Source organism: Nothoprocta perdicaria, unplaced genomic scaffold (genome assembly GCF_003342845.1).
Source record: "Nothoprocta perdicaria isolate Ctin4 unplaced genomic scaffold, notPer1 scaffold_28, whole genome shotgun sequence".
NCBI lineage: Eukaryota > Metazoa > Chordata > Aves > Tinamiformes > Tinamidae > Nothoprocta > Nothoprocta perdicaria.
Window position 1 is genome coordinate 3,362,313 of NW_020455510.1, and position 27,987 is coordinate 3,390,299.

General features: G+C 37.6%; 1 protein-coding gene across 1 annotated transcript in view; it reads right to left on the reverse strand.

Annotated features, from left to right (window-relative positions):
• Positions 1–12,136: 12,136 nt before the first annotated feature.
• Positions 12,137–27,987, reverse strand: part of ELP4 (elongator acetyltransferase complex subunit 4) — a 72,816-nt gene continuing 56,965 nt past the window's right edge. Inside the window, exon 11 of the mRNA XM_026041099.1 lies at positions 12,137–12,244. Coding sequence (XP_025896884.1) covers positions 12,137–12,244 — 108 coding nt within the window. The remainder of the gene's footprint in view (positions 12,245–27,987) is intronic.

Sequence of the window (27,987 nt, forward strand, 5' to 3'; positions counted from 1 at the left end):
ACTAAGATGACTTATTCCTTTCATATTATATTATGCCTAGTCATATTTAAGTGAGGCAAAATGGTTGTGGGGGATTTTGTGGTGATTTGGGGGCCAGCCTCATGGTCTCTGCTTTGTACTTCCACAGTTGGCACTGGAATATTTTACAAAGAGACCAGAAGGGGTAAAATGAGGGCAGAGATGGTTGAGTAGGAAGCTGTAAACAGCTGAGTGAAGCAGATACTCCTGAAGGGCTGGAACTGAGAGGGGTGATTTACCTCTTATTAGAGCTGCCTCACTACTTATTCCCAATGATTTGTTTGTTTGATAGTTCCACACTCTCACACTACATAGACAACTACTTAATGCTTAAGTTACCACTTTTATTTATTTATTTTCATTTGTCTAATATCTCCAAATCTGCAGTTTATTCCAGTTGGAAAGTTCTTGCTCTTTTTACATATCTCTACTTCTTCCCACTGTTTACATTCCTCTTAACAACTGGCTTTGGTTTTGAACATATTTCAATGCTCTTTTAGTTCATATGAATGATTTCAACTGCTTTCGACACACTACTAATAAAATTTAAATTTGTTTTAGCTATACTTAGATTTAATTTCTCTCTCCACTGTTTCCTTACACAATAAAACAGTCTTTGACAGAGAAGATGATTTAGTTTACATCTGCTGCTGCTGTCTTCCTAATAACCACACCCTTAAGGTCCTACTTACTGTTTAATTATTTGACATAATTTCGAGAAACATCATGGTCTCGGGTGGCAGTTTTTATAAAATGAAGTTTCTGAGTACATCTTAAATCCAGGTTGTTTTTAGAATCATACAGTTCAAAGCCTAAATCAACACTTGTTATTTCATCCTAAAGTAAACATCTTAGGTAAGAAAGGGAGACACATTAAAACTGAATAAAAAGAGAGAGAGTGTTTACCAAACGTCACTGTACTGTTTCATCCTTTAGAGTAAAAGGACTATGAAATTCATTCTTGATGTCACAGTTGAACCAGTCAACAAACTAAAAACTCCATTCACATCTAGGTCAGAGGTTCAATTCTAAACTGACCACCAAATGCGCTATGTTAAAAGGAAGGCACCTAGAATTAAAGAAGTGCAGAAATATCTCACAGGGAGAACAATATTCATTGCACAAAGAACATTATTATGGTTATCCAGTTAATCAGATACTTAGGAGAAAGATCATAGTATAGACCACAGGTAAGGCAAAAGTGGGTAACTTTCAGTCCTAATGATCTCACCTGCAGTAATAGTTTTAATTTTTTTTTTTTTTAATTTTTGTGTGCTAATAAGTGCAAAACTGAAGTTAAACCAAAGAAGCTTTTATAAAACAAGCGTAATTTCTGACAAGCTTTTTAAAACTTGAGTACACCTTCATTTTAAAGTGCTTATTTAAGCTTTCCTCTGCCACTTACTATTGTCAAAATATACAGCGGTACTTAATAAGACAAGACTAGACTTCACTGACTTTCATCATAAAACATGAAGATAAAAATGAGGCTGGGCGTAATTCATAAGAGAGAAAATGATGTACTAAAAGCAAGACACTAAATCAATTTTAAACACCAAACAATTTATGTCTGACTTTAAAACTCATCCTCAAAACATTAATCTAGACAAAGGCCAGAAACTGAATGAGGCATAATTTGTGAAACTGATACCTTTCATCACAACCTCTAGCTGAAAAGGTCATTAGATATATTATATCTAAGTGAGCAGCTTATCCCTGCTTCATTACTGATAATTAAGGCAAGTAATATTTTCTTGACAGTAATGTGTCCAATAAGAGATATCGTCTAGTTTGCATAAAACAGACATTAATTACCAGAGTAGTATCAGAGATAAAAAAAATTAAGTACCTGTGTAACATCATTTCATTATTTTTTCTTCATTTCCTTAAAGAATTAGCAGGCTCAGAGACATAATGAGCATATTAAGAAATCCATTTTCAAGCATTTATTAAAATCCTTATTACCCATTACATAAATATATTTTTGTACCTGCATAAACAGAAATGAAGGCGTCTTGAAATATGCAATTTGAAATACTTTATCTTGCCTTACTTGAGCAACGTCTGTTGACAAAGAACAGAGATCAAATAACAAGTTCATATTTGGGCTGCAATTTCAAATATTAAGGCTTTTTGTGTAAGGTTTCTCATGTCATTTGTATAATCACAGATGACTCCAAGACCTCTAACCTCCAACTTCAGCCAACATAATGGCTCTTTCACCTAATATGCATAAGAGGGAGTTTTGTTGCTGTACAGAAGAGCACATGAATCAAGTGTACGCGTGAGGTTGACAAATTTGTCGCTTAGTTCATAATGTTTTTACATCTCTTCAACACTTTTCATTTCTCAGCACAAACAGCTCTCAACACGTTTAAAAGCCGTATTGCACATTGTCTGGCAAATAGAGCAACAAAAGGTTACTCTCCATCATGGTTTATGCATTAAGGTCTGTTATCTTTCGTACTTGCATCTACCCATGGATAAACAATCTAGGGAACTTTTATCCTTCGTCATAACAGCTCTATGTTGTCACTGCGTGCCAGGCGAGCAACCATAAAAGTTGAACCCTATCCTTTTATGTCAGCTCCCAAACTCCTGAAAACATAAATGAACATATGGAAATAAAACCTGAAAAATAGTTACAGAATAAGGAGCTTTTGAAATGCTGTAGACACGAAGACTCGCACTGTGGGGGCTTCATGCAGCCTGGTAGTTGGCCTGGTGGTACGAGGGTATGGAAGCGGCATGCTCCACACAGCACCATCAATACAGGGAAGGGTGGAGGAAATTCCTTGGGGAATAAAGTAGTATATCCTTCCAAAGAAAAGACAGAGAAGGAAAATGGTACAATACCTGATGGAAATGTGAAGAGAGTTGTAGGTGATAGCTCTACTGATCCCAGAAGTGGGGTTCGTACCAAAAACTATCATTAATGCCACCTCTGCTCTGGTAGGGATCCTGGTTCTTATCAATGGTTCTACCACTACAAACTGAAAACAGACCCTCACAGAGTCAATGCCTCAGGCAGGCATTATTATCTGCATCAAAACTTCAAGAACATTAGATTTTTCAGTTGTACAAAGTAAAAACTGAGACGTCCCTTTGGGTAGTCTCAGGTCACACTTGAAAAGGAAAAACCAAACAGGAAAGCAAATTAGGCTCCAGAAACATGTCTCTCGTTTAAGAAGGAACTTGGTCTTCTGATTGAGATGAGGTACTAACATCGTAACAAGGATCTTGGAGACAAGGATAGATGAGAGGTTTGCCAAAAGTGAGCTCAAACTTTTCATCTGGCTGAATGACAGTCATGAAAATGGCTATCTATACGGACAAGTGGGTAATGGGGCAATTAAAATTGTATGCAAAAAAAAACTCAAAACTTTATGAACCTTTAGAAAGAACAGCACATTTGACAAATATATAAGGTATAATACCCCTCAGGAATAGACTGAGAATACTGCTTTGTCTTCTCTTCCATTTTCTCCTGAAAACTGAAACCAAGAAAACCACGGAAGATTAGAGATGATGTGGTGGGCACTACAGCTCACTTACGCACCTAATGAGATCTAGGGGGTCATGCTCAGTGATAGGTGACCTTCACCTACAAATACATTATAGTTGAACCTATGACATAAGAATCTCACAAGCATTCCCAAGTGGGTGATTTCACGTATTACATATATGAAACTCTGAAAAGCACAATCTTTTTTTTCCTCAAAATATCAGCGCTCTTTGGGTACTAAAGAACAGTCCCTGGACTTTAAATGCTATTCCCTAGAATTAGAAAAAAACCAGATCCTGAATTCTGACTTGAATTGTTTATTGATTAGTCTCCAAATCTTTCTAAATTACGACTATTACTCTTTAATATGAGAAGAGTCCTGTTGAGTTAGTGGCAGGCAAAACGTTCCACACTGGTGTAAGCATCGGTAGCATTATGGAATATCAAGTGTGATACTGCAGATGGCTATTTATTTATAAATAATGGTAATATCACAGTAATGAATTATTCATATGCAGTATAATATTGACAAAATAACTTGCGTGTATATCCTGAAACATTTGCTGTCTTCACTGTTATTACAAATAATGACTTCATACATCTGGTTTTACTCTGTATTTTGATTATGTTTTTACTCAGATCATTTTATAAAATAACAGTTTGTGCCATATTTACAGAATTAGCATGCTTAAACAGATGGTCACATTTAAAACAATTTGTTAACATCTCACATATGGGATGCACATGAATATTTTCTGAACTCAGTTCTCACTCCCGTTTTTGCAAGAGAGAATTTCTCAGACGTCTTTCTGAATCTCAGATGTTTGCCAGCTCTTGCTATCTGTGGGATCTATATGTTTGCTTAATGACTGAACAGTGAAACTGAGGAATACATAACTGAACCAAAAGAAGTTTTTCCAAATAGAAACAAACCTGCTTTGAAAATCTTTTTAAAATGAAGACAGATTATAGAAAGAATAAAAAAGTTGCACAGAATACACAATTAACATACACTTTCTCAGTTTTATAGTACATTTCTTTTAGAAGTTACACTTCCATTTGAATGTTTTCCTTTTTGCAGTCAATGCAGTGCACATTTTAGTTCCATTTTTTTCCAGGTATTTTCAAGTAAGAGAAAGACTTAGGTTGTCAACAACTCCTAATAAGTCTTTACTTTTCACAGCCAGTTTAAGAGGCAGAAATTAGTGTTCAATGCTTAAAATGCTACCACTGCAGTCCTTCAGCTGCTTCAAATCTGATTTACAAAGGGCAAAAATCAAGCATAATTCTTTTGTTATGACTTAAGCTGCAGAAAACTTGCAAGAACAACCACTGTTTCTAGTTACAAAAGCTTAATCTGTAATTGCTTATTTCAGTGGTAAATTGATTATGTTAGATTACAGTAGATTACAATATGTTATATGTGCAACAGATTACCTTGTTCTGGATTACAAAGTATAAAGAGTGATAAAACAAGAGGTGAGTTGGGTTTTTTTTTTTTTTTTTTTTTTAAAGTAAAATTCCTAGTGAGGCACTTTCTTCACTTCCTTGCTCACTTAAAACATTACGCTTAAGTTGTGTTTTGCACGCCAGGGAATGATTTACAGACTCCTTAAGGATGTTTGTAGTGGGTTTCCTCTAATAGTACAAGCACAAATGCCTGCTCCTCATGTTGCCACAAATTCCCCCCCGACACATGCACCGTAGTACAAACCCGGCAGCTTCTGGGGACTTAGAGAGCATGTACTCAAAAAACAGAGTTTTTACTTTACTTTTCCACAAATGGAAAAAGCATGTTTAAAATTCTGACATCAAGCTTTGCAATTTCATGCTTCATCTATATAACACCCCATTAGATGTAAACACACACAAGAGTAAACAAACCATTTAAAAACAATATGCTCCTTAAGTCCAGCAGCAGATGATTTGTCATATTAATTATCTAGAAAAATGTCTAGGCAAATTTTGCAATAACTTCCCTAACATGAAGCACTTTCAACCTACAATCTATTTTAGCAATATTTATTATATACTTGTAGTTTCTGCATCTACATAACCTTATGTATTTATTATACATAAAAAATATAACTGAAGTTACTAATACTACATTAAAACAATGAAGCAGTTAAACTCATGTTTACCGTAACTTAATACAGAGATTGACACAAAACTGGAATATTAATTCTCTTGACAAGGAGCCCAATGGAGCCCAGTGTGAAACTCATTTCCTCAGCTCATCATTCAAGGTGAAGCTCAACATTTTGGCCTTACTGGATCAAGGAATCTGTGTTAAACAGTGCTTAAAGCCAAAATTATTATTAATATATGACTTCATTCTAACATCTTGGATCATATCTGGAACCAGTTCCAATATTGGCTCCAAAAAGAAAGAATAACATTTTTAACTACAGTAGTAAGCATAACCTATACAAATGGTTTAAATGAATAAAGTTTGGTGATCTAACTGGATGAAGATACAGATAGACTCCACATAAGCTCCATTTAAGACTATTAAAAGAAGTTTTATGTATAATACCAATTACATTTTGAGCATCAGGAGCATCTCATCTAAATTTCTCATACAAACTCTTCAAACTTTTCATTTTAATACCAGGTTAGAAACTTCTATCTAATACTCTTATTAATCAAACAGAATTGTATTTTTTAGGAAATTAGTGATCTCTCTCCATTTAGAGAAAAATATCCAGAAAAAAAAAGGTACAAAACCTAAGTAAAATCTCTGATACTTGTGAGAGCAATATAAAGAATTCAAGCTCATATATTAATCTCAGTATATTTGCTAGCAAATTCGCTTTATCTGACCATGCTACTGGAAAAATTATGCAAAAACTTGCTCTTGGCCTATGCATTGGGTAGATGTTTCTAGAGAGAATTTCTGTCACATTTTGTTTACTTCCTAAACTGTAGGCACATAAACACAGAATTCGCTCAGGTTTATTTTTTTGTTAGCTGCGTAATTGTAAAAAACCAAATGTTTACAAATGTAATTTAAAAACTCAGGGAGTTTAGTATGCAAATCAGTGCCTGAATTCCTTGTTTTTGGAAAGAATGTTAAAAAAAAAAAAAAAAAAAAAAAAGACAACCTGTTCTGTGCAAAATCCTGGGTGCCTCGCAGGCAGCCTGAGCTCGTCTCCTGCCCCGTTTTGCAAGGCTCTGCAATACCTTCGTGCTCCTGCCCAACAGCTGCACTGACACAATGGACTGCAGACGTTTTTACTGTCCTAATAATCCACATATTAAAGAGTCCCTAAATACTCATTGATGCGACAGACCATAAAAACTCCCTTGGAGCTGTTCCAGTTTATCAGGTCAGTGATCTGCATACTGAGGATTCCCCACGTACTCATTGACAGGTAGCATCTCATGCACACTTGTTCTAAAATAGTAATTACTTCAAAGGAACTGTTAAATCCCACTTGCAAGAACAAATTAATTTAAAACCACCGAGACAGCACTGTAATTCTTCTGAAGATCTGACAAATCTAGACAAATCTACTAGACAAACCGAGACATCTAAGCTGAAAAACTATGCTTGAATATTATGCATGCATAGCCATTATGGCATTATAGTCTAAGATACTATAGACCTTGTTCTCAGTGAATTACAGCCACTAGCTTTCTGATAAGCAAAGGTGACTCAAAACCTGTGCTTGACACATTAGAAAAGACTGTAGCAAAAAAAAGGTGTATATATATATTCAAACTTTGAACCGGTTTGTTCCCTTTGTACTCTCAATTCCTTACTTCTTTTTGGTGCAGTGTTTTCTTCTGTCTTCATCTATTCATCTACTAACTGTAAAGCCAAACCAAAACTGATCCCCCCTTTTTTCCTTTTCCTTTCCTTCCATATCCCTGCAAGGGTTTAGTCTTGCCATCTCACATGTCTACAAGTCTCCTAGAGCTTCTCCTCCAGCCGCCTCTCCTGCTCTGCAGGAAGGGGTTACTGACTGTGGCAGCCTTGGCACCAGCAAGACCCCACGGTGACTCACCTTGTCCATCCCACCGCATCACGCAGGGACAGGGCCTGGGCACCCTTCGGGTCCCTTTCCGTGCTGTTTCAGACAAAGCAGCATGTGGAAGCATCCCAAGGACTACACAGAGCACTTGACTACACAGAAACTGGCAGGAACAGCAGAGAGGGGCCTGATTTATAACATTAAATGAGAATACCTCGAAGTCTATGTCCACGATGGACTCTGACCTCACAGGACTCCACAGGCCTCTCCTCACCCACGTGGCACGGGCAGCAGCAAACACATCATGGGAAATCTTCAGGGCTAAGTGATATTCATACTAGTCGTTACATACGTTGCTCCATGGGCTCTGCAATCAGACTCTCCCAGCACTATTTATAGCCCTATCAAGAAGCAAATCAACTACATTACTTGTTTATGTCACTTGCTTTTTATGACTCATTTATGTTATGGCTATCAGGGCATGCAGATCTAGCTGACATTTGTTGTTATGTGTTTGGGAAAACATTCTTCAGGAAAATTGTACTTCGTAATCAGATGAGACTCAATCAAATTTACATTAACAAACAGCCAGGCTGCTCCATATCACAGCACCGTTATATGCATCTCATCAGCTGAAAGCTGATATTCAAACCAAGGAACCAAAACAGGATGTGGAAGAAATACACAAAAAAAATCCTAAACACAGATCCACGACTTTCACCAGACAGGCTATAATAATGGATACGAATAGATTTAATTAAGAGATATTATGATATATCATAATTACATGAGATTAGCACTTAGAACTCTACCACTCTCTGAAGTCTCAGTTTCAGACAATTCTTTCCCCAAAAGTTAAACAGGATATTTCTTTCCTTAGAAGAGTCCTAAAATGCAGCTTTTCTTCTCAGTTCACATATTTTGTTTCCCTTGAGTGTTTTTTTTTGTAAAGTTTTTATTCATAGTCTTGGTAAACCTATATATAGTCTAAACACTATCGCAAAGACTATCTTCCCAGCCCAGTGCTTTGGACAAGGACATCAACCCTTTTGCTTTCCTCTATTACTCTATTTTTTACTACTGAGGTAGACACAAACCACAGCTTCATTTTAAAGATCCTTGCAATGTGACTTGATTTTAAATTTCTCCATTTAATCAACTTATCACAATCTACCTATAAAATCTTCCAACAGATCTTGCTTTGTCTTCTAATGTTTGGGATGACCACCATACAAAAATCTATGAAACTACCTCATTGCACTGCTTCAAATGCGTCACCAAAACAGAATTTAGCCTGATAATTGATGGTCTTTACAGTTATCCATGAAAATGTGTGAACAAATGAAGAAAAGGGCAATTAATAAAATTACAAAATGAAAGAAAAAGAAAGAGTGTCATTAACTTCAAAATCTTTTTTTTTTTTTTTTTTTTTTTAAACCCAAGTGGTATTTATAATGGTTTAACAATAATTTAAACTGACACTTTTGCTCTACTACAGGACTCTAGAGAATAATATTTGAACTATAAAAAGAAACCAAGTTAAACGCCATCAAAATATAGCAAGAAAGACTTAAAACAAAAATTGACATTCCTAAGAAGAGATAACAAACACAAAGCAATACTACTACAAACACAAGAATTGGAAGGAAATGTAAGGATCTTCTATGTCAAGACATTAAAATAGCTTAGGTTGTTCTTTTTGGTTCTTTTTTAATGACTGAATTGGAAAAAATCTGTGGAAGCAAAGTATAAAAATAGTTCTTTTTAATCTTCAGAGCTAACTAGATTTGTGTGACAAATATTTGAATACGTATTTCAGCAGCGGACACCAATCCTGTCCTACTTAAAATATGAGACTATCTTCCTATCCACTTAAAATCTGTGGAACAGAGGTTGCTGGTAGACCAGGGGCAAGCTGATGATCAGGTAAGTCCTATCAGTCTAGGACGACAGGGATTCATAACTAGATTTCAATAACAGACTTAAAAGAACCAGTGACCCCAGTTCACTTGATCAGGCTATATATCATCCTTCCAATAATTTATAAGGACCTTCCTTGCAACGGAGGAAGAGAAATACTTCATCATTCAAAATGACAACTATTCACCTGTATGCTGTTATGTGGAGTACAGCACGCTTGGGGTCCCCCAAAACCCCGACATTCTGAAATGTGACCTAAACCAGAACCGAGATCTGGACTCTGGTAACTGATGGAGATCCAGATATTTAGAGAAACTTGGTCATACAGACACTGCCATCAGAATTCCTTCTGTCCTGTTTTTGAGGGTCTTTGAATGTGAAAAGCTTTTAACTCAGCTACAGAAAGAGAACATGTTTGGAGACACAAGGTAACATCTTGCTTAGGAACACTGCTGCTTGACCATCAAGGTGAACAGCAACCGCATTCACAGCCCTCAACACATCACATGAAGTCTCCCCATTCGAGTTGAGCAGAACACAGCGTTCAACTGCCCACTGCCAAACTCTCCGTGTCCCAGTGCAGAGGTCAGCCACCCCGAAGCAGGTATAAAAACTGGCTACAAACTCTGGGAGTGATACCTCTCACTGTCGGGGTCACAGCTTCAGAAATAACAAAACACTGGGCAGATGTTTTCTGCTTCTCTAAGTTCAAGATGGGGAGACTTTATGCTCTGAGGGCTAGAGCTGATGTGGAATTTTTGTGCAATATCAGTCCAACTGCGTTCTCCACTTACGACTACTTTGTCCATGCTTGCCCTAAGGAATTTGAGAGCCTGAAAGAGGATACCTTTTTTTTTTTTTTTTTTTTTATCTGTACGTCTAGACTCTACTCCCATTTTGTAGTCTATGTTTTAGAATGACAGGCAGCATCTTGGCAGTTCTCTGTCAGTCAATCATTTATGTAGAGAAAAAGAAACACCCTAATTCAAATGAGCAATCAACAGTTACAAGTACCTTGTTAAAAACTTTTGGAACTCTGACAAGTCCAAAGATAATGGCCTTGACTCACCATAAAACGAATATAAGGATGATGAGACACTAACAAGCATGCAGAAGTAGACGTCTGATATGTCAAAAGACAGTGAGCATCCTCTTTCCAAATTGGGTCTATAGAAGCTACTCTCATGACCCCGAACTTGAATTTGTAAGTAAAGCTTATGTTCGAGGTGGGTCACTATCCTCCTTCTGGATACGGAGAAATACATACTCTAGGAGCCCTTTCAGGTGTCTCATGCTGTTATGGATATGAGTTTGTCTTCTTTTGAAGTAGATTTATGTAGGCACGGTCCCTAAAACTTGACAGGATATACAGACTGTGTAACAGCAGAAAGATAAAACTGAGTCATCACTCAATACAGAGGCTGCAACCCATCTGAATCATATAATCTGCAACTAGATTTAAAATTACTAAGTAGGCTTATCTCTAGAAAGTAGTAAGTCAACAGAAGATTGAAAAAACGGTGTGAGAAAAAAAAAATCTTAGATTTCAGCGTTTCAACTGGTAGTTGATAAAACAACTGGATCAAAAGTGGTAGAATTGTTATTTTTGCTTTCCTTTGACTAAAGGATGCCTCTGAATATTCATGACTGCATAATTCAGCTTCAGTTTGTGCAAATAATGGCTTTCTTCTGACTTTGTCTTCACGAGCCCTGGGAAGAAGCAAAGGGATCTAAGGATAAGCCTTGATTTTTTTACTGTTATGTAGAACTTCAATCAACTGCAGAGTTGAATAAAACAATTCATCAGCCAGCAGTTCTTCAACCAAATATTGCACTTCTTTTGGCAAGTCTAAGTCACCAGGATCTCTGTGTTGCTAAGGAGCTCAGGAACAGTTGGTGGCAGTCCCCACAGCATGTAAAGCAGCTTGAAGTTGTGGATGTCAGCTGAACTTCCCTCACAGAGGCCAGAGAATCCTCCTCTGAATCTCTATGGCGTAAGACCGACTATCTGGGTTTCTTTTGTTGAAGAGTTCATATTCATAGCAAGCCAAAAGAGTTTGGTTGCTAATCAAGTGTAGCAGTAAAGAAGTTAAAACATTAATTCAGCTGCCAAAGGCGATCCCCTCCAAAGAGCAAAACTGGATAGGATTTCCCTATCACAATCCTTGCAGCAAAAAATGAGGAAGGGGGCAGCTGGGAAGGAAGATAGCATTATCTGTAGGAAGACACACCTTTTTTCAAACTATTTGGTTATATGATTGGAAGAATTAGGCTTTACCAGCATCAAAAACAGCTTCGTTCACTTCAAAGGCCATTGTAACAATTACCAGATGATAGTACATGTTTCAGGCAATCTTTTAAGGAGAACCGAAGGGACTGAACAAACAATGAATTCCAAGAAAACGGGGAAGGACTGAAAAAAAGCCTGAATCAGTTCAACATCAGTGTTTCTCTGGGAAGATCAACAGGAAGAATATCAAGTTAGATCATCTTATACGACGGTCTCAAAAAAGATGGCAGGGAAGAAGTCCAGACCAGTACGACTGAGGTGGAAATGTGGAAGAGTCTGAAATTATATAAATTTATATATAGTCATAGAATGTATAATTCCATGCTGGATTTCTTCCGAGCCCTTACCCTTCACTCTTAGGGATTTACACTTACATTGAATATTGCTTATAGGGCAGCCCACGTGGTAGCATTCTTGATGTTTATGTCATCTGAGATCACGAAGGGCTGTCCTTCCACTCTTGAGGAGAAATCTTGCTTCTTGCTGCAGAGGGACTTGAAGAAAGCTGCCAGCTAGCACTGGAGCATCTCTCATCTCACACGTATATGTGAATAAGTTAGAACAGTGTGGCTTAAAGGGATTTTGGAGTAACCACAGGGAGAACAAGTTTGTCTGGAGGGACATATGAGCAAGAATAAGAACACAGGCTGAAAAAGTGAGTGACCAAGACTCAAAGATGTGTTCAGGACAACCTGGAAGAAATTCTTTGTGCAAGACACACAACAACACCTCTGCAATGGTTATTCTGTTTACCTTGTCACAGATGCGGAAATCCACAAATTCACTCCAAGTTACTTATGATCCCAGCCATGTACCTCAATGTTTTAAAATGACACAACATGCATTTAAGATTATTATTACAATTTTAAGGCAAACAACCTCAACGATGCTCAGGTCTTTAAGGTCTAGTACGTGAACACTTAGTGAATTCAATAAATCTCTTGCACAGTTGCACTCTCCAGATAGAAATTCATGTCCTTCAAAACTGTATTTAAAAAAAAGTAGTATATGATTGATATAGGGAAATCATTTACTGTCATACATATTGTGGCATTTGCTCTTATTAAAAATTTAGAAAGGAATACCAGCTCAATTCCTCAGGTCTATTTTGGATATGATAAAGTATATTGAAGTATTTTCTCAGCTAAACCAATTCCCTAATATTCATCCTGTTCCCTGCAAATGAAGTCTCTACTATTAATTTCCAACTAATTTTGCCTAAGTAGCAGGTATGAGTTTTATAGATACATCCACCTGATAGAGCCTTCTATTGCTTTCATTTTATAAAAACTCGAAATATGCAGAATATTTCATACAAGTACAGAGCAAACCAGTCTCCAGGGTACAGTGTTGTACATTTTTTACCATAAGGCATTTTATTCAACAGAAAGTTTGGCTTGACACTTTCCTAACATCTGTCATATGGCAGAAGCTACTAACAATCTGTGGTCCATGAAGTATTTTCGAAAGACTGATAATACGTAAAGTTTTATCAACACGGCAGAGAGAATTACATATTCTCTTTTATAAAAATTACTATTTTTTTAATGCCGAAGGTTAAAATCTATTCTATTTTCGGTCTCTGAAAGCAATAATTTCAAGTGGAATTTAAAATTATGCTTCTGTAATACGAAAGCATTGTAATAATCGCTTATTGCTTCTATAATAACAAAGCTGTTATGAATCGCTGCAGTGTGTGTAGATATGGAAATTGATGGGGAAGCTTTCTTTGAATTACAGACCAGGTTTGCATCAACCTTATCTGCTGCTTTTGATGTTTTAATGTCTTGAAAAATTCTTGCTATGAATTTCATTGCTAACACAACTGCTGTAGTACTTAGGTTGCACGAATGGCCAGTAGATCATTAAAAAGCAGGATCAGGGACCAATTCTTGTAAGCAACTTTATCTTTCACCTTTCTACCTTACTAGAACATATATTAAAAAAAACATCTAATATGCAATCTGAACTTGGGAAACAAACACGTTGGTCTTCTGTGAAATAATCTCATCCTAACATAAGTGTACCCACAAAAATCACTGCAACACAGCAGCTTTTCATTCCTGCTATTTGCTCTAGCACGATACTTTAAAGAGCACCATCTATTACATTAACTTATTTAGAGAGTAACCTTTCTGTGTTACTCGCCCTTTATTATTATTTTTTTTTTTTAAGAGGCATATATTTTTTCAAAAGGGGACCATTTAATGACCTTATTTAGATTCATATAGAGAAATTGCTTGAACTAGATTTTCACTTAAAATGTAATATTCGCTGACTATTGTAATTGCATATGAATTCATTTAAGGATCCTAAAATCAGAGTTATTTGATTGTAAGAGCATAACTAGTTGTGATAGGATGGTTGAAGTACATGTAAATGCCTAATTAGAGCTGACAAGATCATTTCTTGCCAGATTTTTTTTTATGCCAGATTTTTTTTTTAAGTGAATATATTCTTTTTTTCTTTTCTTTTTTTTTTTTTTCTCATTTTGGGCACCCTTGGCCTTTTCTTTAGAATGCACATCTTGTGTACCTGTTGTGATACATGACATAACTATCACAAAATTTTAAGAACTATGTAAAATTGTAAGATATATCTAGATATTATTAGAATGCCACCTAATTTATTCATTAATTTCAAACTCAAATCTTTGGTAAACACAGTACTATATTAGCTATCAATCTATACCAGGACACTATCACAGAAGCACTTAGTTTGGAAGGGACCTTTGGGGATCATCCAGTCCAATCCTCCTGCACAAGCTATAACCTATATGCTAACAAGGCTGATGCAGAAAATAGTTGTGAAGAACCTGATCATTTAACTACATGTTTATTTAAAAGAGAGTCTTCATTTTAAGAAATTGGAAGTGGCCAATAAACTTTGCTAGTCCCCAATGTATACTTGGGCAGGTTGCTATGTATTTAGTATCATACTAGTCTTATATTTTTGGCTGAGGTCTAAGGCGGACAAGAACCATCACATACCTCCATATATAAGAAATGCCTTTACACCATATCATAAGATAAAGGATCTTGAACTTCTGGACTTCTTGGCTCTAAATCCTGTACTAGGCATGCCACCGATATTACTTAGTTTTAACTGCACAGCTAAGATACAGATTCTATATGCAGCTACCAAACATTTTAAAAGATTATTAACTTGAACCTCATCTCCTGAATGAAAGCCCTAGAAAAAAAAGCATTTGAGTTCTAAGAAAAGAAGGAAGAATTGCTGCATCAGAAACAAAATTGGGAGGACAGCCATACCTTTAGGTATACATCACTGAAACCCCCCTTTTCAGCAAAAGTAATGGACTAGGTTTATTTGAAAGGACAATTTGACTTCAGCTCTTTATGCTTTTGTTGGAATACACAAATACAGTGAAACACACTGCTACACAGAGAGAATACAGAGAAGCATAAAAAGATATTCCAGGAAGCAATTCCTCAGTGTTTTCTATGTGGACTATCAAAACAGTGCATCTTTTAGCTCAACATGCTGGTGCAGGAAACTACAAATAAATTTAAATAAATTATCTCCCTAGAAACATAATTCTATTGCCCTAACTATTCACAAACTTTGTATTTGAACAAGCAAATTACACTAGATATAACTAACCATACATATCTTCGTTGAAAGCATCCCTTCGGATGACACAGGCTACGGCTTACATAACGATTATAGAAGTGACGCTGTACCAAAACGGCAATAATTAGCAAAAAGCAACCTACAAAGCTTTCACTCTGACGATTATTTGGCTAGTCCTACCCAGAAATAAAAGGTCTGCTTTGTCAGATCACATGTACACAGACTCATCAAGAGGATACACGATATGAATAAATTCATAATCCGGAAGATGATTAAAAAGATTTTAGACCTGACTGAAGCAGATTTTGCTTTGTCATTCTTTCTTAGTTTCCGCCTACCGAGACGCTCCACGCAGGTGTAAGCTTTGGGAAAGGTCAGCATAGGAACAGACATCTTATTTGATATTTGACTAGCATGGGGTCTATTAATAGCCTAATGTTTGAACAAACAATACATGACATTTTAAATACACTCTGAATTTTTCATCTCCCATACTTGCAGTACTGCATCGGGTACCTCTCAGAGAAGGAGTTCAGCCATTTTAATGAATTAATAACCAGAAAATATCTCCCAAAACCAAAACGTGGGGGTTAACAGAAAGCAGCAGCACTGTATCCGAAAACAAGGAAGTCTCAGGGGAAAAAAAAGGGAAAAAAAATCTCTCTGCCTATACATGCTTGGCTAAAAGTCTCTCGACACAACTGAAAGGATCCTCCCCAACATATGGAGGAGTTGCTGTGCCCTTCCGGGGATGGTCTGTAGCTATGTTCACCTCAGGCACGCCAAGGAGAGGTGAATTGTCAAATGTAATTTCAATCATCGGGTGGCTTGGTTGAGGCAGATTAGTTGTATGCAATCATGATAGATAGTTTATCCCAGCCCCAAACTGCCGCTTGGGAAATCTTGCACGCAAACGAACAGAAACTCACTCATTATTAGTGTCAAGGAGGTGCACAGAGGCAAAATTTGGTTGGCAGCCAGGCAAGAGGAATCAAGGCGAAAAAGTGACCAATTGCATGTTCAAAATGGAAATTGATAGGCATGTTGTAGTTTGGAAAGATTTTAAACAGCAGAGAAGTCATCCATTATTAACCACGCTGAGATAAATATTTAAAAAGTCTTTCTCTGTGGAGAAATGCAATTTTTAAGTCAATGTAAATTACATGTATAGTGTCCCAATTTTACATCTTTGCCCCAGAAGCTTTGCCATGGCAGTCCGGAATGCTTCTCTCTATACGTTTCTAAACACTCCTGTTCATTAAAAATACCACAAATTAAAGCCTATTCACCAACTAAGCACTTTAAAACAAATAAAAGGCAGATTGGTATTGCTAAAATGTTTGTAAGCAAAGCAGCCACCGTTACTCCCTGAGAGGGACCATCACGGTCACAGCTATCACCTTTACCTTTATCAAAGGTATCTAAATATTTAATGAACAAAACAGCCAAATACACCTGCGAGAGCAATCACAATCCTTGCTTCTTTAATAAATAGCAAAAATTACTCCAAGAGAATGTCCTCAAGTTTCATTGCCTGAAGTGATATGCTCTGACAAATCTAACAGCTCTTTCTGTGTCATTCCTAATGCACTTGTCACTCAGTATTATCCATCCTCATTAATGACAATGGGAAAGTTTATCTTGGGAACACGTTTTAAATCATCCAGTCTTTACAATAGGACCATGAAATCTCTTACAAAACATGAGGCGGGAACTACTCTGACAACAAAACCCCTTCCTGGCAGCTTTGCTCTTAATTCCTGTTCGAGGAATAATGTGTATATCATAAAACCATACGGAGCAATGTATTAGCTGAAACTTGAGGCAAGAATAGCTAGGTTGATTTTGTAAGATAGGAAGTATTTTTACTTTTTTTTTTTTTTTTAAAGACTGAAAACAGTAAAACTTTTAAGGAAGCAATTTTGCATAGAACTAAACATCATACTTCAGCAAGCAAAAAAATTCAAGGAGGACTCAAAAAATACTCCAAAAACAATTAAATAATCCTTAACAAAACCTTTAAACGAACCATCACACTTCTCTCAACAGTAACGACTGTTAACTGACTATTTCTGGCTATGGAGAAATTTTGCTTTGTCTCTAGTTTTACTAGATATTTACACTGTAAATATGAATACTCTAGTTTTGCTCTAGCAAATACTCTGATTGGCAATTCTGGAAAGTACGAGCCCTCTATGCCAATGCCAGGGGCTGGCAATAGATAGTGCACCTTCCTTGCTCACTTTAGAGGCTATAATGCACAGACTGCAGCATCACTTGCCTTTCTTTTTCATCAACTCATTTGTGGGAAACAGCCCCTCTCCCTGCCTCAAAGCAATAGTTAGCACAATTTCATGTGCAGAATAATGTGCATCTGTCAAACCACACAAACACGCAGCGCAGTGTGGATGAGCAAGGCAGGAAAGGCAGCAGTACAGACCATGAGACAGGATACAGTTTTGTACTTGATAGTCGCACACGGGCGTAACTAACACACTGACAAAATCCTAACTCTCCCATCTTAAAGCCTTACTCTAAAAACAAAGTGAAAATTTTCCTTTGTAGGTTTAGGAGGGGAGGTTCAGTAACCCGAATCCACTTCTCATGACTTTTTGAAAGCCACATTGTCCTTTGCAGGGCATTTGAGGATGAGGAAAGGGACCACACAGACCCAAGCCCACCTCAAAACTGTTTCTTTTTCCATACTATAACTGTTTCTTGATAGTTCCCAAAGTGGCAGCCTGTGTTTTCTTTGGACAGACAGATCAAGAGCAAGCCAACTCTCCCTTTGCTTCCATGAGTTTTTCCTCAGACCATTGTACAAGATTTTAGGAAGCAGTCCTTCTTACCCTGTTCTGCAAATATGTGCCTTATGAAAAGGCAACTAATACTCCTTTTCTCTTAGCTGCTGAGCAACATGAGATACCTCATCAGGAACTTCCTGCCAAAATATAGAGCAAACCTGAAAAGAACAAAATTCAAACAAAACACCACTCAAAATGAAACATTCTGAAATGAAAGGCTACATTAAAAGTTAATTAAAAATAGAGTCTAAAATGCATTGAAAGACAATCTTCATTTACAAAATGCTTCTTTAAGCAAAAGGTGGATTCCATCTAACTATGCGGCTCCTCAAAGCATCATGAATCTCCTGTTAGTTACTTACTGGAATATCTGCACACATTCAATATTTATGCTGCCTTTCTCTCTATCCATTTTTAAACAGAATTAAAGAAGTAACTAAAACTCTGCCAATAAAATGACAGGAAAGCTATTTTTAGTTAAGATGATGATGCAGAGCTAGCACAAACAGCCTATGGCTATGCTACTGTGGAGGATCAAATCTGGACACAACTATTAAAATTCTTCTTATTAATTCCTTATTTGAGCAGTAACAAGGATTACAAATTGAGCCCTCGTTCATCTCCCTTAAGAAGAACGCGCATCCTAGATGCAGAATCGCTCCTGCCCGTGTCACTGCGGCAGACGCTCCTGCAGCTCCTGCAACGTTACTCCCTGGCAGCAGGTTTGTTTAAAGGGCATTTAAGGCAGCATAGGAAGCTGGTACTCAGAACTGCAAAGCCTGGTTTTAAAAGGCGAGAAATGCCAGTTCAGAAGTATAGGGGTCTTCAGATTGCAGACCTGAAATGTAGCTGACTGAAGAGACCAAAGAGTTTATTAAGCGATGCTATGAAAAACCTAATGAGTGAAGGAGAGATGAGATAAAACCTATGGGTAACAACAGCACACAACGTAGAACTGAAAATAAAACAGCACTGGGCTGGTGCTACGTAGGAGAGGGTACAACACGGCTGAGGGATGTGCTCAGCTTGCACACCGCATATTACGTGCATAATATTAGATCCAAGCCGGGGTCACATCCCTGAGGAGCCCTTCGTTCGTGCCCAGGCTGTAGCTTCACCAGCCCCTACCGCGTTTCTGCCCCAGCTTGCAGAGCATGGTGAACACGGTCGGTTCAGAAGGACAACCGTGTCTTTAGGCTGCCAGGAACAGCACAACTGTCTTGCCTCAGTTAGGCTTTTCCAGGCTTATGTAAGATACGATCTAAAATTAGAAGTGGTGAAAAATCATTGTATTCCCCTATAACCATAGACACTTCCAGTTGTGTAGACAAGCCCTCAAAAACAAGGAATACACAACCTTAATTTCTCTTTTTTTTTTTTTTTCCCATCCTGTAGTGTATTGGTTCACAAATAAGAGCAGTTAAGGGTGCATGTCCAAAACCATACTCTACTAGAGCACTGTAATGCCTGCCTAGGAACAATGCAATGCAATTGCTACTAAATAATAATAATAATAATAATAATAATAAGGGTTTTAACCCTAAACCGCAGTAGATACCCCGCTCATACAAATGAAGACTTGCTCAAGACCTGCACCTCAAACATCCATACATGGAGCACAGGAGGTCAATGTTCTTCCCACCAAGCGAATGCAAATCTCCCCCAGCAAACAAGACTCCCAGCCCTAAAACTTTATTAAAAGATTGGGTTAACCCAAGACCAGCAGGGACTGTTTGTGGTTCAAGCTGAGGCATGCCAGCATGCCAATACTCAATACCATTTAAGAGAGACAAACTGGCTTTTTTTGTTGTTCCCTGCCTTTTCCTTTAAATATTGCCATTGACAAAGCTTTAGCTACTGTATACAACACAACTCCTTCTCTTCCAAAGGGAAAGGCTGAGGAAAAAGGAGCTGAACTTAGTCATATAATTCAAATTCAACTTAGGACTCTGAAGGGGGCTAATATTATGTTATTAAGCTGGCAGGAAACACACTTTTAAATGAAGTAAAGATTATTTTTCTTCTTGGAAGTAACTTCACATGATATTGGGAGTTGTTCTTTAGCAAACAATAAGAAATTTTACACGGTATTCGGCATGACATGAGATTCCTTTGAAAACCATATATAACACAAACCACACAAAAAGGTTAAAACAATCAGAAGGATGTGACTAGGAGGAACTGTGCAGTAAGGATGGCATGGTCAAAATCTAAGCTTATTTATGCCTTAGGCCCTGGAGTTCTCAGCCATTTTGCTTTTGACAATCTACTTTTCAAACACTCCTCTTGGCCAGGAATATCAAAATAAAATGTATTCTGGAATTCAGCCACAAACAGGGTCCCATAATTTGGCCAAAGCTCAAAGCAATATTTGCACCAAAGTTCTAAAACCATTTATTTCTCCATAGCACTCTGTATTCTACTCATTTTTTTTCTCTCTTCTCCTATTTGCGGCCCGTCTGTTAAGACTTTTGTACTACAAATAACAACATTAAGTTGCCCTCAATAAAAAGTAAAATACCACTGGCAGGTACCTATGTGCTAACAGGTTAGGGTAATCTAATTGAAAAATTAATAAATTAGAAAAACGGTAAGTAGCAGCAAGTTGTGCAGAGGTGAAAAATCCTAAGAAACTTCAAAATTTCACCAACTCATGTTCATCCTGAACCACATTTTTCATAAGCCTGGAAATGTTGACCACTAGGTTTGTTAAACTACAATTTGCATAATTAAGACAAAATCTGTTCCATTAGACATGTTACTAGCCATAGGAAACGTTTTGCATCGTTGCTCTGTATTCCTACAAGATGCCATATTTTCATCCATTCCCACCTTGAGATCTCATAGTTTCCAAGTTATAGTGGACTTGGAATCTCTTTCTATGCAACCATCTGTAATTGCCTTGCAGAGAACATGGGCAACAAGATCCCAGTGGCTGCCCAACTCTTCCACCTACAGACTGAGTTTGCCTATTCTCATCTTTTTTTTCCAAGCAGCAAAAAGATGCTTCTTCAGTGTTTCCGTGACGTAAAGCTGATATATAATGCAGGCTTGAAGGTTAGAAAGTGTAACTTCCCATGGAGAGGTGAGGGAAAAAGCTTTAACTTTCCTGCATTGCCAGAGATAATAAAACAAACACACAAATTTTATGTATTGTAACACAATTGAATTCATTATTGTTTGTAAAATGAGAGCATTGAACAATTACAAGATGTCATATTAAAAAAAGTGGGTGGATTTAATGGACTTGCAGTCAATACCTGCTGAGTGCTGGAATGAGCATGCTCGAGGTCTCTCTGCTTCTTCCAAAACACCCCCATCAACATCCTGCTAACTTAGAGCCAAATATCGTCTACAAAGTGTTACGATTACAATGTAAATATATCACTCAAAGATTTTTTTTTAATCATTACTAGCCAATATTTCTAATAAAGTCTCTCCAGCCTACCTGACTTGCAATCCTGAGGAAGTGGGAATGTGGGAACTACTGTATTTGTGTGGAAGAGGCAAGCTAAGTCGAGCCCTTCATTTAGAGGGCGGACAAGGGCAACCCATTCCATGGCCGCGGCGCTGGCCCTGCGCGCCCAGCCTGCGAAGGGGCAGCCCGCTGCAATTTGTACAAGCGACCCTGAGCTGCATTAACGGCCTCGTGGCACCTTCCTCCGGTGCTACCACACAATTACGGGATAAATATTTCTAAATAACATAATTGTTTAAATGAATACATACGGGAGTTCACTTTCCTGCCAAGGAACTGGAGAAACGCGACATAATCACGTAAATGGAAAAGTTGTGGAAAATGGAATGGAATCCATGAGTAACTGGCATGATGGTGAAAAAGGGGAAGCTCATTTAAACGTCACCAGTCTGTACTAATCTTAACAAATTAGTTTACGTTTAGTACTAAACTATGCAAAGGGATTTGTGAATTTTTCACGTAAAATTTCTTGTATGTACAAGTGTTCTGAAACTGAATATACTGCATGAAACTTCTTGCCTTTACTTCTATGTATCAAGAGTACTCAAAGTTTTTTTTTTCCCTTGCAAAAAAGAGCATTTCAAGTATTGTTTTACTCTGAGTTATAATTTTAATATAATCTCCTAAAACTTTATCTAAATTGTACTGTCACAACTTAAAACACGTTTATTTATTCAAAATTGTTTGAAAGAATGTAATACATTTTTGACAGGCAGTCTTTTACAATATTGAAATCAAATCCTTGATTTCATCAAACCCTTCATATTCTGTGCCTTATTCCTGGAAGGCTCATGCCAGAATGATTTAGTTTGATTTTCTTTAACAATGGTAGGTTGGCTTGACAGCATCTGACAAAACAATTCAGTGAAGTACACCGTACCAGGTAAAGAGAACCTGAACTGGCTACTAGCTGAAATACTGCAGAATGGAGCTTGGAATTACAACAGAATTTGTTTTGCAGGAGGTCTTTTTTTTTCCTCCTTTTTTTGCATTATTAATTTGTGATAATAAAGTGTCATAGGACGGTATTTGTTGTTTCTTGACTGATGTTTAAATAAGTCAGTGTTAATATTGCTAGTAACACCATAGGGAAAATGGACAGGAAAATCAATGCAGCAGTGCTTGAACTGGTATAAATTACCTTGGAACTGCATTCAAGTGTTCTACCAGTCTGTGTTAAAAAGTTTAGCTCAAATAGAATCATAGGATGTTCTATCCCATCTTTAAGCCAGGAAAATCTGCCCAGTTTTATCCCTGTTTTAGAAGCACTGGTCACAGAGTGGCCAGTGACAGAGCTGGCCACAACACGGTCAGCCTCCACCTTGGAAAAAGGAAGTTCCACTCTTAGGCTACAAGGCCTTAATATGAGTTCAAGAATCATAATAATACCAGGGTATGACCTTTCTTTTTTTTTATAGTTTTTTATATACATAGGCATATCTTAATAGATTCCCAGTATTAACTCTCTATATAGTACATTATATGAACTCTGGTGTAATGCTGTGAACTTCACCTTGGTAGAAAAGATTTCTGTACTTTTATAGACCAACTGCTACAGAACTATCAGCAACAACCAATGTTTTGCCTTCTAACTGTTCCAAACCTCACACACTGATTTCTCTACAATATTGCCTGAAAGGGCTCCTTAAGTCAAACACATTTATTCAACTAAAACTTATACAACTTGATAAATGCTAGTCAAATATAACCAGAATTAGGATGAGTCACTAATGAAGGTTGCTTCAAGCAAGATTTTCTTGGAGGAGGCCGGTAAGATGCGATGCTATTAGAGGAGATCCTGTTCTCATCCTTCTCACAGATGTAGAACTTGGTAGGACATACATGTGCATCTGCAACATAGGTCCATCCCATACTGAATGGTAAAGGGACCAATTTCTTCCTCCAGAAGGAATATCTCATTAATAATCCTAGATCAATATATAGCCTATATGCAGTTCTCAGTGCAGTTAATGAATAATTATAAAATATTTCAGGGAACCCAAGTCTACCCTCTAATCAGTTGGTAATACCCTGCTTCACTAAGGATCAGACTTGTGCTGGGGTAATACCACAGTAGAGCAGCAGACATCAATTTTGAGGTCTTACAAACCTGTTTGGGTAGAAGAGTAGCAGTAGCTAACTGCACTTAATTCTCTTTAAAAAAAAAAACACACATTGACACAGCATACAGTTTGTATAAAATAAGAAATTAAAAGAATCATGGACTAGAAAAATGCAGGAACATGGATATTTCAAATGGCAGGTAAGCTCCTGCACTGACTTGTTAAACTCACCATCATAAAGGAAAGATGAAGTGTTTTTTCCCACGTGCCACTGCTGCACACACAACACAAGTCATTATTCAGAGTTACAACCAAATCTTGCCCATTTGGGGAATTTTCTAATAACGCCTTTAAAGATAAAGGCTATAACTTTAACGCCTTTATCACTGGAATTTTAATTTATAATTTATATAGAGACTCAAATACTTTCATCTGTGATGATGTTTCCTTTCAAAGGCTTTTTGCTCTGGCAATACTGGGTACCGCATGAGGGGAAAATGCACTGAGGACAGAGGGCTCCACGAGGCCACCCTTGGACCCACCTGCCACTTGGAGCCTGGCTGCCACCGACACCTGCAAGAAACTTCAGGAAAGAATCTCCTGAATTCAAATATTAAGGTGGGTTTTTTTTTTTTTCTTTTAAACTGTGTGACAATTCTCTACCTAATTTATGATACTTGAAGTCAAGTTAAGCGATCTTTTTTGGTTAGTTCTAAGCATTTTTTTCTTTCATTTCACACAAGTTTCATATAACCCGTTACAGAAAATCCTCTCAGCTGGCTCTTACATGCATGTTTATCAAAATAAAGAAAAATAAAAATTTAACAATAGCCATAGGTTTTAGACAAGCTGCATTATGCAAATTATAACAAAGAGGTTATTCCCTGTACTATTAAAAACTGATTATTACCAGAAGATTACAAAATTCAGCATTAAAACAAAGCCCAGGAATTTTTAAAAGGTATCTCCCCACCAGCTTTTGCACTTGCAAACATTTATCTGATGCAAGTTTTAATTGTAAATGCACCATTCTAGAGATATATGTTGACCAGCCAGTAACAAAGGGAGTTAATCACAAATGAATCCTATCCAAGTGTCTTGTCAAGCCAGGTAATGATGTCCTGCCAGCCAAACTCAGAGGGAACATGTGAAACAAATACAAAAGTAAACAGGCCTTAAGCTGCCCAAGGGAAAGTCAGCAAGATGGCAATTTCAATCATTTGGAATAATACTAAAGCAGCCTTAGGCTCTTCTCAGAATGGAAACATGTCACTGTTACTGCAATATTTCAACAAATCAGAAGGCAAAAGAAAGGAACACTTATGTAATCACAGGCACGGAGCAGCACTTTGCCCAACAGTTAGGAGGAAAATAATTAAGAGGAAATTCCTTTTCTGTGAGGAATTGCAAGTGCTCTCGAATAAAGAAAATTGATGCTTTTTCGAACCTTATCTGACTGTAGGAAAACCAAACAACCGAACAAACAAAAAAAACCCCAAATACCCACAGTTTAGACAGTTTCCTTTAGTTTCAATGCAGGAGGCTTTGGAGCAATGAAGTTCTATCAGAAAACCCACAAGGACAATATTACCAGGAGATTTATCCAGTGCTGCTAAAAGCTACGCTCAGAGGTGTAAACTGAGCACAGTACTGGAACTACAATGCAGCTCTAAAGTTTTGTTAAGATGAATGGCTTGTCATATCATTTAACTGAGAAATCAAAAAATATTTCAAATATTTGGGGAACTTACCTAATCAGTAAACTTTCAGTATGTGTCTAGTCATGTAGCCATCTTTTAGTCAATCATCAGAAAATCAAAGGCAAATTGGCATGACTCAACCCAAACTTTAATACCGCATGATTGTGTCGTGTAAGCTTGTTTTGTGCGAGGGCTGCTGTGGTTTTAGCAGAGAGATTAGCGACCGGACCTAAGCTGGCCTCCAAACCTTGCCCTGCTGATGCCTCAAGCCCTTTGAAGTCTGACCATCATACCTGGCAAAACAACAGTGGGAACTAGGCTGGTGTCAGATCTAATCAAGTTGCCTGCCTCAGCATAGCTAACTATGGAGTACACTAATTGGCCCAATTGCGGATTATACCTTCTGCTACAGATTCAAGACAATAATTTAGTCAAATGATGGTTTTTATCTCCTTCTAATTAAGATTCCAAAGTGGGAAGAAATAGGATTAGACAGACTAACTTCCAAATTGTGTCCTTTAAAGTGGTATGCGCGTAGGTTAGGTCTATCCTGGCAATATTACATATAATATTTCGGTATTAACTAACAAGCAAAGACCTGGGAACCCTTCATCTAGCTATTGCAGCTTTTACCGTAAATATTAAAAGTTCAACTCATGTTTTGAAACGGAAAGTTAATACTCAGATATTTAGAGAAAAAGTATACTCAGCCCTAAGATTAAAAAAAAAAAACTGTTTAAAATAGGTTTCAACCCAACTTTGTTGAAGAACACACAAGAACAATTCAAACTAAACAACTCCACAGGTAGCATCCCTCCCACAAAGGTGAAGACTCAGAAGCCAGACTTGACATTAAGGTTTCTAACCGGCGAGGCCAGACTACAAGTTACTGAACAGGGGGGCAGCCCTGAGACTGGCACAGCCACAGGGACACCCCAGTGCCCACACTAGGAACTGTAATGCCAGAAAGAGGGCGCTCGGGGTGAGTTCTAGGGGAGATCTTACCCCGAGTCACAGGTTGAGGGTTTCTCACTTTTCTCTAGTTATTTGATTGCAATTTGACATTTCAGGCAGAGGTCAACGTTCTTACCCCAAACTTCATCCAACCAAGTTGGTCCTTTCCAAAACTGTAATGTATTCAAATCTATTTTCATTTCCCATTGAAGCCTATTCCAAGTCCTAAATGCAGGTGCACTTTCTAAAAAGCCTTCTCCTGTGCTCTCGTGCTGCTTTAGGTTTTTGCCACCAGAACTGAAACTGCCTGTTGACTCCTCCTCCCTTAACTGCAGAACCCAGTTTTAAGAGGGGCATTTTGCATTCCTTCTTAATTCAATTTTTCCTTCCTCTCATTTTCTTAAGGACCTGTTTGCTGCAGACTGTAGCTGTAGCCTGTCCCTCCTAGCACAAAGTAAAAGTAGGGATTTTATAGGGATTTTCACTAAGATATACATATTTTTATGAATACCTATTTATCTATATTTATTCATTGAAAGATATATCTCAGTGAAAAAATATATATAAAATAAATATACATATATCAGTGAAATGCGTACAGGAAAATCACAGTAGACAGTGCCCTGATGCATCCAGAAGGGGCAGTTTGTGTCAATTAATTAAAAGCAGTCCCAACCGAACGCTGAAGCAAGAAATGATTCAAGTGGGTCATCCAGGCAGCTCTGGAGCTGCAAGTTGTTTCAGGAACTCTAGTGCATCCCCACTGCAAACACTTCTGTCCCATGGCTAATGAATTCTTTATAGAGAGCCTCCTGTTTAGTTTAGTTTCTTTCTTTTAAGTTACTTGACAGATTAGGACCTCAAATAGTGCTGGCAGAAAAGCCATACTCTGTGTCACGATTCGTAATGAGGAAAAGTCTAAATATGCTACTTAGCTAGGACAAATGTGAATTCACTTGGCCGGGAAATTATGGTGCACGGTTCTCCACATTGCTGAAAACAGTAAGCACGCTTGTATTCAAAATCAAGCATGAACAAGTAAAGGTTTTTCTTGCAAGGTGCTGCTCAAAACCAATCCAGTGGTTAAATAGTTGAACACCTCACAAAGCCTGGTTTCATTAGTCCCAGGCTCTGGAAAACCCAAACCATGATAAATGGGTCTCTTAGGGAAAACCAAAACCAAACCAAAACAAAACCCTCCTTCATGCATTTGCCTTTAAGTGGCTTTTGAAGAGGGTAGCTCTAGTTGAGAAACTTCTAGCACTCACGCGGAGATGACCTGCTTGAAGAACTGGCTGCGTGATTAACTATTAACTACTCTCAATAGGATTAGATAATTAAGGACATTGATGACCATTAATTAGGAGGAGGGCACCTTAATTTGTCACTTGATAGGGCCCTTTCAATGATTTATAGGCTAGGGCTACTTGCAATTGTGAAAGAGGGGGGGTGGGAGAGAGAGGGAACCCTGAAGTTACCTTCTCAAGTGGCCAGCTAAAAAGGGCAGCGGGTCAAAAAAGGGCCAAAGTGGTCACTTAAGGGTGAAGTCCCAAACACCAAAGCAGTGCCAAGCCACATTGACCATCATTTGGTGATTGAGTAAAAAATATGCTAATTTATTGGTGGCAATTCTCTCTTTTTATGGTTTCAAGCAGTTAAGACAAGTGGCCTGCTTAAGAGCTTT